General features: G+C 42.6%; 1 protein-coding gene across 1 annotated transcript in view; it reads left to right on the forward strand.

Annotated features, from left to right (window-relative positions):
* The first annotated feature begins 6,684 nt into the window (after nt 1–6,684).
* Nucleotides 6,685–14,170, forward strand: part of PDZD8 (PDZ domain containing 8) — a 64,972-nt gene continuing 57,486 nt past the window's right edge. Inside the window, exon 1 of the mRNA XM_063339096.1 lies at nt 6,685–7,696. Within this exon, the coding sequence (XP_063195166.1) occupies nt 6,801–7,696 (896 nt within the window). The 5' untranslated portion in view covers nt 6,685–6,800. The remainder of the gene's footprint in view (nt 7,697–14,170) is intronic.

Consider the following 14,170-nt stretch of genomic DNA (forward strand, 5'->3'; position numbering starts at 1 on the left):
GTAATTATACTTGAAATGTAGTGGGGGAAGTAGCTAAAATAATCTCCACGCTGAGAAAGACAATTTGGGAGCGTGCAAGAGGGGCTCGGGGAGGCTGCCTGCAATTCTTATGAGGGATGGTGAATCTGCCTCAGGGTGGGTAAGGAAAAGGTTCCTGAGCGAACGCTAAATGACAGATGTAATAACAGCTATCCCAAACATATCGCTTTCTAAAGCTTAAGCAAGCTAGCATTTGCATGCATACCAGGAGCCAGGGAAGCAAACGCAGTAAGGAGCAAAATACGTGTGACAAACTTCACTCGCGTCTGTGATTTAAAGAGCAGTTTCTGGACTTAAGGATGTAACAGCAGGCAGGGAATAAAGGAAATCTTCCACTTGCCTTGGATACTGGTAATATAAAAAGCCTGAATTTGTTATATTTACATTTAAAATAGCCTTTTTTTTTTTTTTTTTAAATCTTGGAAAAGTTATCTCCGTGTTACAGTCCCTAAGTGGAGGATCTTGTTTCATGATACAAAAAAAGCCAGGGAGAGAGTAACAGAATCCCTAATTAAAAGACAGGCTACTTTAAGCTTGAACATGAGCCTCTTGAAGTAAGTACCCAAAGCACCTTTACATCCAAAATATTAAGCTCTTGATTAAACAAGCAGAACATACTTTTGATGATAATTAAAGATGAGCTTCAGTCAAATGCCTGGATTTGTATTTGGGCCAAACTAAACCTTGCATGCAAACGCTCACTCTCTATTGTGTTTTGACAAGTTCTGATCCAAACCGTTTGGGCTCTCAGCCACTATTACTAACCCACTCAAGGGCTTTACTTGTTGCCCGTTAAGATTGCGAAGCTGTTCGTAACCAGCCGCAGGATCCCTGTTGTGAGACAGATCATATTAGATTGGTAAATTCAGACACAAAGTTAAAAGCCTCTTCTTTTTTTTTTTTTTTTTTTTTTCAGAAGTGAACGTCAATTTGGGGCATCTGCATTTTTGGGCAGCAGAGAAATCTATTTTCTGCCACTCCACCCAGTGTTTGTAATTCTAAAGTAAACTCTGCAGTTTCTCATTAGCTCTGAGAATTGAGCTTGAGGTGTCTCAGGTAGGATCCAACCAAAAAGCAACACTTAAGCGCACGCCAATCCTGAAAACATGGGTCTAGCATCCTTTTCTGAATTCATACGTTGAGTAACTTCTAGGATAGGACTAAAACCCCCTAAAATTCTCAGTTTTCATCCTGAAAAATAACTAAATGTTGGAGAGTCAGATTTTTCAGGAGGATAAATGGATGCGTTCAACTCAATGGATTGGACAACTCATGACTGCTGGTGGTTCTCTATGGAACTAACACAGCCTAAATATGATTGAGTTGTCCAAACCGTATTTTTTTCCTCCACTTCTGAGTAGAGGAAGTTGGCTCATGGCAGTGAAACGTACTTGAGGGATGTGGAAATGAATACTGACCCACAAGAGATGCACCATCATCTGGGCCAGGAATGGGCTCAAGGGGGTCGCGAAAAGGGACCAGCTGGAGATGGGGAGAGCCCTTTCTGCCAGCACTGGGAGAAAACGTGTACTGCAACCCACCTCTTCTAACAGCAGAATAGAAAAAAAGAAAAGGAATTTATATTATTTCAAAGGAAATATAACATGCTTCAAAGCCTCAGTGCTTTCAATGAGGTTTACTCCAACAAAATGTAGAATCACCTGGCAATAAGATGACATTATGCTTGGCAGAGTTCACAACTAGGACTGGAAGCAGTCCCGATCACTGCATTTCTTTATTTTTTTAAACTTATCTTCCGAATTGGACCAGACCAGCTGCTCTCTATGCAGTGTATCCTGTCTGAAATCGTAGACGCCTGAGGACAGTTAAAAGAAAAGGACACCCCCCAGCAGTAAGTCACCCGTGGAACTTCCAGCAATCTTTGTATTTAAGAGCCTTCAATGGATTTTTTCTTTTCCTCATGAATTTACCTAATCACTTTCTAAATCCTGTTTCACGCAGCACCATGAGAATGGTAATCTAATTTTGGCCTCTAAGACATATAATACAAAAACAATAGGAGGCCCATGAAAGAATGAAATAATTTTGCCAACAGATATTACAAAAGCAGGCAATGACTCCAGTCCAGGGATGAAGAAAATTACTAAAACCACTAATTACAAACCAACCCAGTGCTTCCTGCTTTGAAACAGAATCTATTTAGACTTTTTTACTTTTTTTAAAAAAACACAAAACCACCTGTAATCGCTTTTCTAAGCTTGTGATATGGATGTTTGTTTCCTTGGTGCCATGACGTGAACTTCAGGGTGTGCCTCTTCCACTGGTCCTACTGTCACAAACACACTCCTAAACCCAAAGATCCTTGTACCAGTCACGAGACGGGATGAATCAGGACAAACCTTCCCAGGGTGTCACTACTCTTTGCTTAGAACAGGAGAACTGGCTGAAACACACGTCCCTCCTGTGAATTTATGCTACATGTTCTCTATTAAATTACCAGGCTCTATGTATTTTGCAATCTTTGTACACCAGCACTGTTGCAATCTCCTGCAAACTGTTGAAAATTGGTTTTGAAGTTCTAGACTTACAGGTTTGTTGCTGCCCTAAACTGATTTGCAAAACAAGAGAGTATTTTCCTTATTTAAATATAGGCGAAACATCCCTTTTAATAAACTCTCCCCTAGTACTTTTTAAAAAAATCAAATATACATATAGGGTCTTTTTTTTTTTTTTGCATGTCTACCATCCTATTTAATAATTTTTATCTGTTCGAAGTGCAAATAGTTGAATATATTCTACACGGCTTGACAAAGCTCTTTGTAGCCAGGGTAGAAATTAGTGAGATTGCATACACCTTTCTATTTATCCAGAATTCCAGAAAATGCCAATAGCAACTTCCAAATTGAAGCCAAAGTAAAATATGCTATTAAAGGTCCTTTTTAGATGGTATTAAGATGAATCTTTTTTTCTCCTCTACCTGAGAAATTTAAACAATTTGCTTTTCTCTTATTTCAATCCTATTTTATGTTATAGAACACTTTTTGCACATCCTTTTTGTATTCATGTTAACACATTTGCTGCTACTTCCCTTTATTCTTTCGTTCTCATTGAAAATGCTGAAACACGCCTGATTCTTGCCTCATAACGTGTCTTTAAGATAACATGGCTCCCGTTGAAAACGTTCCTGGGAGAGGAAAAAGCGATTACTGAGCTGAACATTTCAGAGGCTCTTAAGCTGCCATCAGGTGCACAAAATGTGCCAAATTTCCTACTCTGCTTGTTTAACAGAAGAAAATAGTCAATTGAAACATCTGCAACGTGACTTTTTTTTTTCTCCTGCTGTTCCTCCTGACCCAAAACCAAGGCTGCTATTGCCTTTCTGAATATATTACTCCTTATCTGAAAAGCCATTTAGTTGCAAATCCAAAACCTTTCCATTCTTACTGCATATGCCTATATTAGCCACGGTAAAGGCCCGTAACAGAGCATTTCAAACACTGGACTAATGACCTCTCTGGTATTTCTATAGAAATGCTCGGTTAAACACCCAGACATTTCAACTTTCAGTCACAAGACTTATAAAAAATTCATACTCTGAATCTCTAGTTTCAAACCACAGCGCTGCATCATTAAGAGCTTTCCAATCCTCCCACCCCACACACTTTACGAAGGGGGAAGGGAAAGAGGGCTTTTATCTCCCTGGCATTTAAATTTCACATTTTCTTCTCCTGTTGTTTGCATTTTTAAGTAGTTCTGGAGGTTGACAAAAAAAAAAAACCACCAACCAACGATGTAAGCCTGAGCGTTTTTTTATTCTATTAAAATACAACATTATCCAAGAACCTTTAAGCTAGATATTTGGCTAAAAATAAAAACAGGTGTAAAAAACGGGGTTTATCATTTAAGTAACTTTTGTCTTAATAGTGGCTGTCTTTCAGAAATTATAAAACTTCTATTTCAAGACTGAAAGAAAAGACTACCCCTGACACAGGGAAGCACCTGGAAAAACAACGTGCAGCTGTCATAGTACATTTTCCAGCAGCACGTACAGCTTTGATCTGGCCCTTACATGAGTTTGCTGAATTAGAATAATGGTTATTTTGGAAGTATGTTTATATTTTCCAGTAAAAATATGGTTATTTTAAATGACACTCCTGTAAAGCAAATTTGAATATAAAGGGTCTTCTGGTTTAGTCTCTCAAAATGTTCCAAACGACTCTTTCTGAGGAGTCTCCACACACATTCTTCCCCCTCGCTGTAGCACTGCCTCACATCATGTTTCTTCTTTCTACCCTTGTTCCCTGCTTTCAAAGCCATTTTTATAAATGTCTGTTCTTCCTGCCACTTGCCCTGTCTCCTGCACAGGTATCTGTTGCCTCCCCTGAAGGGGTTTTGCGTGCTCTGGGAGGCAAGATGTCCCCTTCTCCTTACCCCTCTGACTTCAGCAAAGCCACAGTCTGTCCTACAAAGAAACTGCTGCCCTTGACTGGTGCAGTGGCTCAGTCACTGAGTCGCTGTTGGCTCACACAAGCCAACCGCGGTCTCATGCACATCACAGGCTGAAATACCATGATGTTGTACAAAGTTCTCAGCTTTCTTTTCCTCGTATTCCTTTCCTCCATATGCTTGGCTGTGTTTTTTACTTCATTTATTCAAAGACAGCTTTTAAGCATTGGTAAATAGTTGAAGAGGATGGAAACAGATTTATATCTTATCACCAGTAATAGCAGAGCTTGATAAAATGTTATCTAGGTACTGTTTTCAAAATTTGATGAGCATCTCTCATCAGCAGGAAACAGAGAAGAGGTTCTCGGAGGTGACAGAAATGTCATGAAAACAGATGTTGTCTCTCTGCCCCTCTCCAGGCCCATTTTACTGAAACAAGCATAATCTACCTGCCAACTTTTGAAGAGACTAAATGTCCTTTCTCTTTCATCACTCCTTGTACATTCCTTGGGCAACCAAGCACCAGTGAAATTGTCACCTTATAGAATCATAAAGGTTTAGGTTGGAAGGGACCTTAAAGCTCATCTCGTTCCAACACCCTGACCTCCCACTTGACCAGGTTGCTCCAAGCCCCGTCCAGCCTGGCCTTGAACACCTCCAGGGACGGGGCAGCCACAGCTTCTCTGGACAACATGTTCCAGTGTCTCACCACCCTAAGAGTGAAAAATTTCTTCCTGATAACTAATCTAAATCTACACTCTTCCAGTTTGAAGCTATTACCCCTCATCCGATCACTACATGCCTTTGTAAAAAGCCCCTCTCCAGCTTTCTTGTAGGCTCCCTTTGGGTATGAAAGACTGCTGTAAGGTCTCCCTGGAGCCTTCTGTTCTCCAGGCTGAACACCTCCATCTCTCTCAGCCCGTCCCCACAGTGTTACCAAAGACAGGCCTCTGCTTTGTTTCTAAAATGATTGTTTCTTACTAATCATCTTACTGTGTGAGAAAATAGCTAATTACTGAGTTTCTTACTGTGTAAAAAAAGTCACTGAGCTGATGTTACAGATAGTGACAATGAGGAGACAGCCAGAAGTAGCTAATCACCAAGGATGGGATAACAAGAAGTAGTTAATCACTTCAAGGTTCTTTTATACATCAAGATTGTACTCCTATACCAATTAGGATAGAGTTGTGGCTACTTCAAAGAACTTCCTTATTATCTTCAAGAAGTTGGCAAACTTACAGTAAACTTTTACTGTCCTGAGATGATTCAATACCTTCAAAGGATAATGTGAGGAAGGCTCTCCTTACCCAAAAGACCACCGATACACTCACGCTTGTGCAGGTGTTTTGCCAATGTGGCAAAATTTGATACACACATGCAAAAAGACTATTTGGTCATCCTAATGAATACGTAAGCCTAGGTGCAGTTATGTATTTGGTAGGTGGAATTATGAGACTATTTTGTGTATAAACAATGGGTGAATAACCCCTGTAAGGCGTGCTAGATTTGTGGGTTTTCCCCCTAGCACCCAACATCGAATAAAGCAATATCTCCTCTCTACACTACTTTTGCTTTCCAGAGCTTTTATTTCAGGCAACAACAGCAGAGGTGCTCCAGCCCTCTGATCATCTTTGCGGCCTCCTCTGGACCCGCTCCAACAGGTCCATGTCTGTCCTGGCTGAGGGCCCCAGAGCAGCAGCACACCCGGGGGGGGGTCTCCCCTACTGGAGCAGAGGGTCAGAATCCAGCCCCGGCCCTGCTGCCCACGCTGCCTTTGATGCAGCCTAGGATGCGGTTGGCTTTCTGGGCTGCGAGCGCACATTGCCGGCTCACTTGAGCTTCCCATCCACCAACGCCCCCGAGTCCTTCTCCTCAGGGCTGCTCTCAACCCATCTCCGCCCAGCCTGTACTGGTGCTTGGGACGGCCGCCCCGCAGGCGGGACGTTTTCCCGTGAGCGGGCAGCTCAGGAAAGCCGGAGGTGCCCCCCGGGGGTCGGTGTCCCTCAGGGGTGTCCCTCAGGGGTGTGCCCCCGTCGCCCCGTCGCCCCCTCACGCACCGGGCTGCCCACTGCGCCCGCACCCCAACCGCGCATGCGCCCGCCGCGCTGTGACACCACACCGCGCAGCGCCGTGACGTCCGCAGCGAAGCTTTCCCGACTGGACCAATGAGAGCTGAGCGGGGGGGAGTGCCGTGCCGCCGTTGGCCGGTCCCGGCCCCGCCCCCTGGCCGGTGGGGGGACCCGGATGAGGCAGCCTGGGGCGGCCGCGGCCGTTAAACGCCGGCCTGCGGGCGCGGCCCCCGCCATGGCGGCGGCGCGGTGAGGGCAGCGCGCTCGGGGCGCGGCGCGGCGAGGATGCTGCTGGTCTATGTGAGCCTGCTCTCGGCGCTGGCCGGCTGCTTCCTCACTCTCCTGCTCCAGCTCCTGCTCCTCTACAGGAAGAAGCCGGAGCCCCCCGGGGGGGACGGAGCCTCCGGCGGCCTCGTCTACGCCCGCGTCGCGGCGGACTGCAGCCTCAGGGACTACCTCCAGGCCTCGGAGCCGGCCGGTAGCCAAGCGTCTCCGGAGCCGACCACAGCCTCAACGTCGGCCGCCGCCGCGTCTCCCGCCGCCGCCGCCCCGGGCCCGGAGCCCAGCGCCAAGCAGCCGCCGCAGCAGCAGCCAGAGCCCCCTCCGGCCCCCTCCTCCCGTGAGGAGACGTGCCACTTCCTCAATGCTATCTTCCTCTTCATCTTCAGGGAGCTCAGGGACACGGCCCTGATCAGGAACTGGGTCACCAAGAAGATCAAGGTGGAGTTTGAGGAGCTGCTCCAGGCCAAGGTGACGGGGAAGATGCTGGAGGGGCTCAGCCTCAGGGATGTCTCTCTCGGCAGCGTCCTGCCCATCTTCAAAGCTGTCAAGCTCATTCGACCTGTGGTCTGCAACGAAGAGGGCTGTCCCGAGGAGCTGAGCTTTGAGGTAGATGTGGAGTACAACGGTGGCTTCCACTTGGCCATCGATGCTGACCTGTTCTTTGGCAAGTCGGGCTACCTCTTTGTCAAGATCTCCCAGGTGACGGGGAAGGTGAAGCTGGTCTTCTCCCGCCTGCCCTTCACACACTGGTCCTTCTCTTTTATGGATGACCCTGTGATACTCTTTGAAGTGAAGTCTCAGTTTGAAGGGAGGCCCATGCCTCAGCTCACTTCCATCATTGTGAACCAGTTCAAGAAAGTTATTAAGCGCAAGCACACCTTACCCAATTATAAAATCAGGTAAGATGTCCTGTGTCCTCAATGTTACTTTGGGTGGCCTGCATTAGAATTGCTGTTTTGCTCTTAATAGGTAAAAAGAGGTTTCTGGTGGCCCTTCTACAGTAGGGGCACTTGTACACTGCTTGTCTGATATCTAAAGCTTTTCATGAAGATAAGCATCGTTTTCCATTTATAGTAGGTGAAAAAGCCATTGCACAGTCAGATTGTGACATGCCCTGAACTGTGTGTAACTAAATGGCAGAATTAGTAGGTATCAAAAAAACTTTGGGATCCTGTCAGGTGTCCCAGTGACAGGACCATGATATCCTTCTTTGGAAAAGGTAGAAGGATGGCTTTGTGGACAGTGTGTGGGTTTGGGGTGTCCTCCCAAGCTTCTGCCACTGGTGAGCCACCTGGGGAAGTCTTCTGGCTTATGCTTATCTGCAGATGTAAGGTGGTTGTTGCTTAATGTCAGAAAGGATAAAGTTCACTCTCTAGGGAATATTTCTGAGATCCGATGATAGGTAGTGTACTCTTCCTTTCTGGTTTGCTGAATTTCTTCAGTAACTTTGGGGTAATCCAGAAGTTGATAAGAGAACTAGTGCCACATTTGTGGTAAGTAAAACTGTAGGAGGCCTCATGGTTTGTCTTTTTTTGTAAGGTAGCATATTTTCTTTTATAAATGCACACACTATAGCACAGACTGCATTATATAGTGAACATAATGAAATATTCAGTGATATTCTGTAGCAGAAGTGGCAAGTGGCATCTTTGATTCCACCTTTGTTTCTGATTAAAACATATTAAATGTCTTACCACTGTTCAGGTACCATGTTCCCTTTCGGTCACCACACCTTTGGTCTTACCACTCCTTGGACGCTATTGTTTCCTTTCTCTTTTGTTTATTCTTTCTAGCTTGTATTAAGTGTGAAGTAAGGATTTTTGTTTTGTTTACCACATTCTTCTGCAATAAGCCTTCTCTCTGAAATTCATCAGAGATGAGTAACTGAAAATGTGTGTATGAATTTTGAAGTGTAATTAGCTTTGCAGTGATGTAATTTTTGAAGACTTTTCAGGCAGTTTTTCTGCAATTGAATTTATAAGAGTTCTCATGAAAGTGGATGTGTAGAACATGCAAGATTTGGAAAGCCCTGACAGGGCGATAAGTAGTTTCTTTGAGTAACATGGTGGTCCTTTCAAATTTTGAGGTACTGAATTGCTTTCCAGAAGAGAGTAATCCCTAGGCAGCAGAGAAGCTGTCAGGAGCTGTTGGAAAGAGATGGAAGCTGTTAGCTGTGTGGAAAAGCCTGAAGGAGTGGCTGGGATAGCACAGTCATGGTGCAGAGGGAGCACTCTCAGTGTACCTAGAAAGAGCAAGTAGAGCTTTATGCTCTCTAGACAAGTTTTAGGGTGCCTGTGGAACGAGTGGTGATGTGCTCCTCCCCTTCAGCAGAGGAGGATAGACATCCGCATTTTTCCTCTGGGAGATGCCCCTGGGCAGTAGGGTGCTTTCATCATTTTGTTAGAGGTCATGAATTTTCCACATATTTCTCAAACTTTCTGCACCAGAAAGGATGGACGAGGTGTGTGTGAGCCACTGACATGTTAAAGGGACTGGAGGGAGAAAGAAGGAAAGAAGCAGAGCACAGTGCTTGGGACAGAAATGAGCAGAAGTGTAAGGACAGAAGATAACTGACATTACGAACAATATAGGAAGCATAAATTATTATAGAACTAGGAAGAATGAACTGTTATTTGAAAATGTTCTCTTTAAGTTATAAGGATTTGGGAATTTGCGAATGCTTGAGAGGGAAATGCAGTATCATAGCTGGTTTTCACACTAGATAGTAGGCTGGTAGCACGGGATGGCAAGTGTTCAGTAAAACAATGTCTAACCCTGTATATGGTGCTTTTGACCTTTAAATTTTATGCCATGTTCTGAACACGTCATTCTGACCCGCTGCGGTGTGGAGGGGGAAGGCAGGGCACTGAGCTTAATGCGCATTAATGAAATTGTCTTAAGGAAGGAAGACTGGGTCGTTGATGTCATAACTGTCTATAACTTTGCCTTTAAAGCAGCAAGTGGGAACACAGACTCCTGCGTGGGAATCTTCAGCTATCTGTTAACCTTTAGCTGTCCACAGTTGCCCAAGGTTTTGTAAAACACAGACTGAAAACATGTATTCTCCACCAGCGTGACTCATCTGAGTTTGTGCAGGTAGATCCCTAGACAGCAAAACTTGGTAACAGTCGAGTAGTAACAATACACTCTGACGTGGTGGCATAGTTGATAATTGAGATGTTACGGTTTAGACAGTGTGGCGAACTGATTTGGAAAAACAAGCCCCCTGCTGATAAGATGCAAAACTTGGTATTTTTAACAGAATTTTTAAGAATACATTGGCTTGGGATTGTGGTATGTTAATATATTCCTTAGGAAAGAATGTACAGGAAGAAGTCAGCAGTGTTTCACAACTGCTTAATAACCTGTTACCTTGCTTAAAGCTTAATTTCTCATCTACAGGGAATGTGCTTATCCTCTCCTCATTTTTTTTCCTATGGCCTATATGCCTTTTGTTTAAGTACATAGTATTTGCTTCCATGTGTAATTCAAAACCTTTCTGATGTCTCCCTACTCTTGCTCAAGTAACTTTGTAAATAAATCTATGAATGGCAGTAATTACAACCTTGTAAACAAAAGCTTTTGGAGTGTGAGGAGTTCTCATTTCAGCTGGTTAAAAAGGAACACTTTGTTACCATGCTTGCTTCCAGATTGAAGTCCACAAAGGAGTTTTATCTTGTTTCAAGATGCTAAGTAGCATTAAAAATTAAAAGATGCTATTTTCTTTGTCTTTTGTATTAGGCAACTTCTAGAGGCTATTACATGGTAGTGAATGGCATCAGAACTCTTGTCAGTAGTTGATCTTGAACATCCTGTAACTAAGTTTTGTGTAAAGCAGGTTCCCCCTCCCTCCTTTGTTATTTAATTGTAAAATGCTGCATTAAAATTGTGTTGTATCTTCACATGTATACTGCCTGTTGCTACAGCCAAATTATACACACATACTTTTGTATTCTATACAGTTATGTACAGAATTTTATGCAGCAAAGCAGTGATTAGTAAGATCATCATCTTTTGTATTGTGTGTTGTTAGGAGTGGCTATGTGCGTAACTAGCTTTAAAGTGGAAGAAGGCATCTTGCTTTCCTGATGCACTCTTAAGTGTCTATGAGGGAAGGCAATGTAGACTAGTAAGTGCATTTTAAAGTTTGCCTAGCATTTTATGTACGACTTTCAACATAAAAGCAATTGTCTACTAATTGGAAGAAGGAGGTATACACTCTATGTCTAAACAAATAAGTAGTAATTTGTATTTTATTCTAATAGTGTGTAATCACTGTTCTTTGGCTCTGTAAGAAATGTGTTTGTGTCTGGCAAAACACCCTATTTTGAAGCTGTTCTGCCATTGAATGGCAATTGCTATCTCATATAGTAGAATTTGGCTAAATCTCTGGAAGCAAGGCTGCTGGTAAAATTCAGTGAATGGTAGGCTTTTTATCTTTTTTTTAATCATTATTAATAAAGGATTTGTACAATTCAGTTGGTAGTAGCAAGAATTATTACTGTTTTATAGCAACTTTAATCTTAAAGTATGTGTTTTTGCTTTGTAATAGAAATGCAAACAGCTTTTCTGAAAACATTGTGGTCTGTCAGAAGTTTCTTGTTCAGAAGTGGGGAAGATCTAAAATGACAATATCTTTTTTCTTCTTCTCCAATATACATGAGTTCTGGTGCACTCTTGAGAAACCAGATAACTGTGAGCCAAGGTGTGTGTTTTGTTTGTTTGTTTTTTTTTTTTTTTTTATAACTAGCCCTAACCTCAGTGAGGTAATGAAGAATTGTAGGTATCATTTATTTAGCTCTGTGTATTCCGTAACTCTGTTTTGACTTGAATCATAGAATGTTTTAGGTTGGAAGGGACCTTAAAGATCATCTTGTTCCAACCCCACTGCCCTGGGCAGGGACACCTCCCACCAGACCAGGTTGCTTCAAGCCCCGTCCAGCCTGGCCTTGAACCCCTCCAGGGATGGGGCAGCCACAGCTTCTCTGGGCAACCTGGGCCAGGGGCTCACCACCCTCAGAGTGAAAAATTTCTTCCTGATACCTAATTTAAATCTGTGCTCTTCCAGTTTGAAGATGTTACCCTTCATCGTATCACTACATGTTTTTGTAAAAAGTCCCTCTCCAGCTTTCTTGTAGGCCCCCTTCAAATACTGGAAAACTGCAATAAAGTCTCCCTAGAGCCTTCTCTTCTCCAGACTGAACAACCCTACCTCTCAGCCTGTCTTCATAGGAGGGGTGCTCCAGCCCTCTGATCATCTTTGTGGCCCTCCTCTCTATTAATTGTTTAAATTATACCTTTTTTAGTTCTAAGTCAAGTTGGTCAGTGGGTGGAGGTTGAGAATGAACATGGAAAGCCTTGACTTCCCTGTTGGGTGTTTGTGATGTCAGCCATTGGTGTTCTGTGTCTTTCTGTCCCAAAATCTCTAATGGTGGCCCCCTCAGGAACAGCATTCAGTCAGTCTTGCCCATTGGCATAGCTTGACGACACTGTATTTTTCATGTATGTTTCTTTTACTGGAGCAGGATGGTAGATACTAATTATCAGCACAAAGTGGTGTTTATCTAGGGTCTGAATTCAGCCTTTGGTTTTTCATTACATACACTCAAACAGTTCTCTAATAGTACTATAGACACTGTTCGTGTTGGTTTTAACTTTCTATATTGTGTCCTTGTGTAGGATAAAGTGGTTAACACCAAGCTGTAGTTACTAGCATTACCATAGCACGTTTAGTATTTAGAGACATGTAGTAAGGACTATTTCAGGTGTCTGTCTCCTTGCTTGTAGTGTTGCAGTGGTCAAAGGTTCATCTCTGAGTTCTCTAATGAGCTGTACCTTTCTCATTAACCTATTATTAAGCTGCTTATTGGTGGCAACCTTGATATTCCCCCATCATGTCAGGTGCACACTAATTATGCTGTATTGTCTAGCCTATTCTTAAGTCAGCTGTAGTTTTGCTGTTTTGAACAGGTCCTGATCCTGCTTTGTGTAGATTTTGGAGAGCTTTGGGTTTTGGGTTCTTTCTAGGCGAAAAAAAAATACACTTTGCCATAATGAAGATACAAAGCCCTTTGTGTATAAAGGGTGAGGAGGAAGTACTTGTAGTCTAGTCTCCCTGCAGAATTTAATTTCCCAGTATTTCTTAATCAGTGATGTAAAAAATCTGACAGCTGCTGGTTTTTTTCTAAATTTAAGGTCTTGCAAGTTCATCCATTTAGATTCTAAGCAGATTAGGTATTGCCTAAGCAGTGAGTTAGTTCTGTGTATTTTAAGAACACTTGGTTTCTCAGTTTGCTATGATTTAAAAAAAGCTAATATTTTGTATTGATACTAGCCTGCGTGAGAAACTATACTTCATTTTAATGCATGCTACCACATAGTGGAATAACTTGCTTTTCTTTAGAAGTAATCCCACAAAGGATTACGACTAACGTGTTAGATCAGGTATTTAGATGACCTCTTGAGGTCCCTTCCAACATGAATTATCCTTGGAAAATTTGCAGTATAGTTGGTTGTGTTAAATAGTTTTATGCTTTATTTAGAAGCTGGGGCTATACTGAATTTCATTGGGAAGAACCATTAGACAAGCCTATTTTAATTTACCATTATAGAATGCAATTTGAGAGTTACACAGCAGTTTCTTATTTTTGGCAAAACTTAAGCTAAGTAATGTAAGTAGCTATTGATTTGAAGTGTGTTTTATAATAGAAATGACTTCATAATATGGTAATAGAGGTATTGGAAGAAGTATACGATTTAAAAAAGTATGTATTATGCATATGATGAGGTTATACTCAGAAATACCAGAAATAATCTTAGCGATTGGGATTATGAGCATGTCTTCAGAAATCAGCAGCCTGTAGAGGTACCTACTTTCTTTATAGCTCTCCTAAGGCAGAGGATATGGAGATTCTTTTCCTGAGTGGATTTCGACTTCAGTTGTGATATGAATCTCTCTTACTGGTTAAATCTGTAAGGCACTCCTGTTCGAAGTTCTCATTCCTCTTGCTGCTGAAAGGAAAAGAGGTGGTTTTATTTTATTTTTCTTTTAATGCCATGCCTAGTCCAGATGCAAAAATCTTCTAGTATACAGAAGCATTAAAAAAAAAAACAGGATCTGAGTCCTTTCCTGCCACGCAAAAATTGAAGCGGCACTGTGATGCTTGTGGGTTTTCATACTGTTCCAGGGAGGTGGTGCTCTGAATGATGCCGGCACAAGGACTTGTTCCGCTAATGGCAAAGCGACGATAATTGGAATCAGTAGATCTGTCTGTAGACAGATGCTTGGAAGGTTATCTTTGTAGTGCGTGGACAAGTAGTTTTTCTTATTCATACAGGAGTTAGATAAAAGGATCTGTAGGCAACCTGACATG

This window comes from Chroicocephalus ridibundus, chromosome 6, assembly GCF_963924245.1.
Source record: "Chroicocephalus ridibundus chromosome 6, bChrRid1.1, whole genome shotgun sequence".
In the NCBI taxonomy this organism is placed as follows: Eukaryota; Metazoa; Chordata; class Aves; order Charadriiformes; family Laridae; genus Chroicocephalus; species Chroicocephalus ridibundus.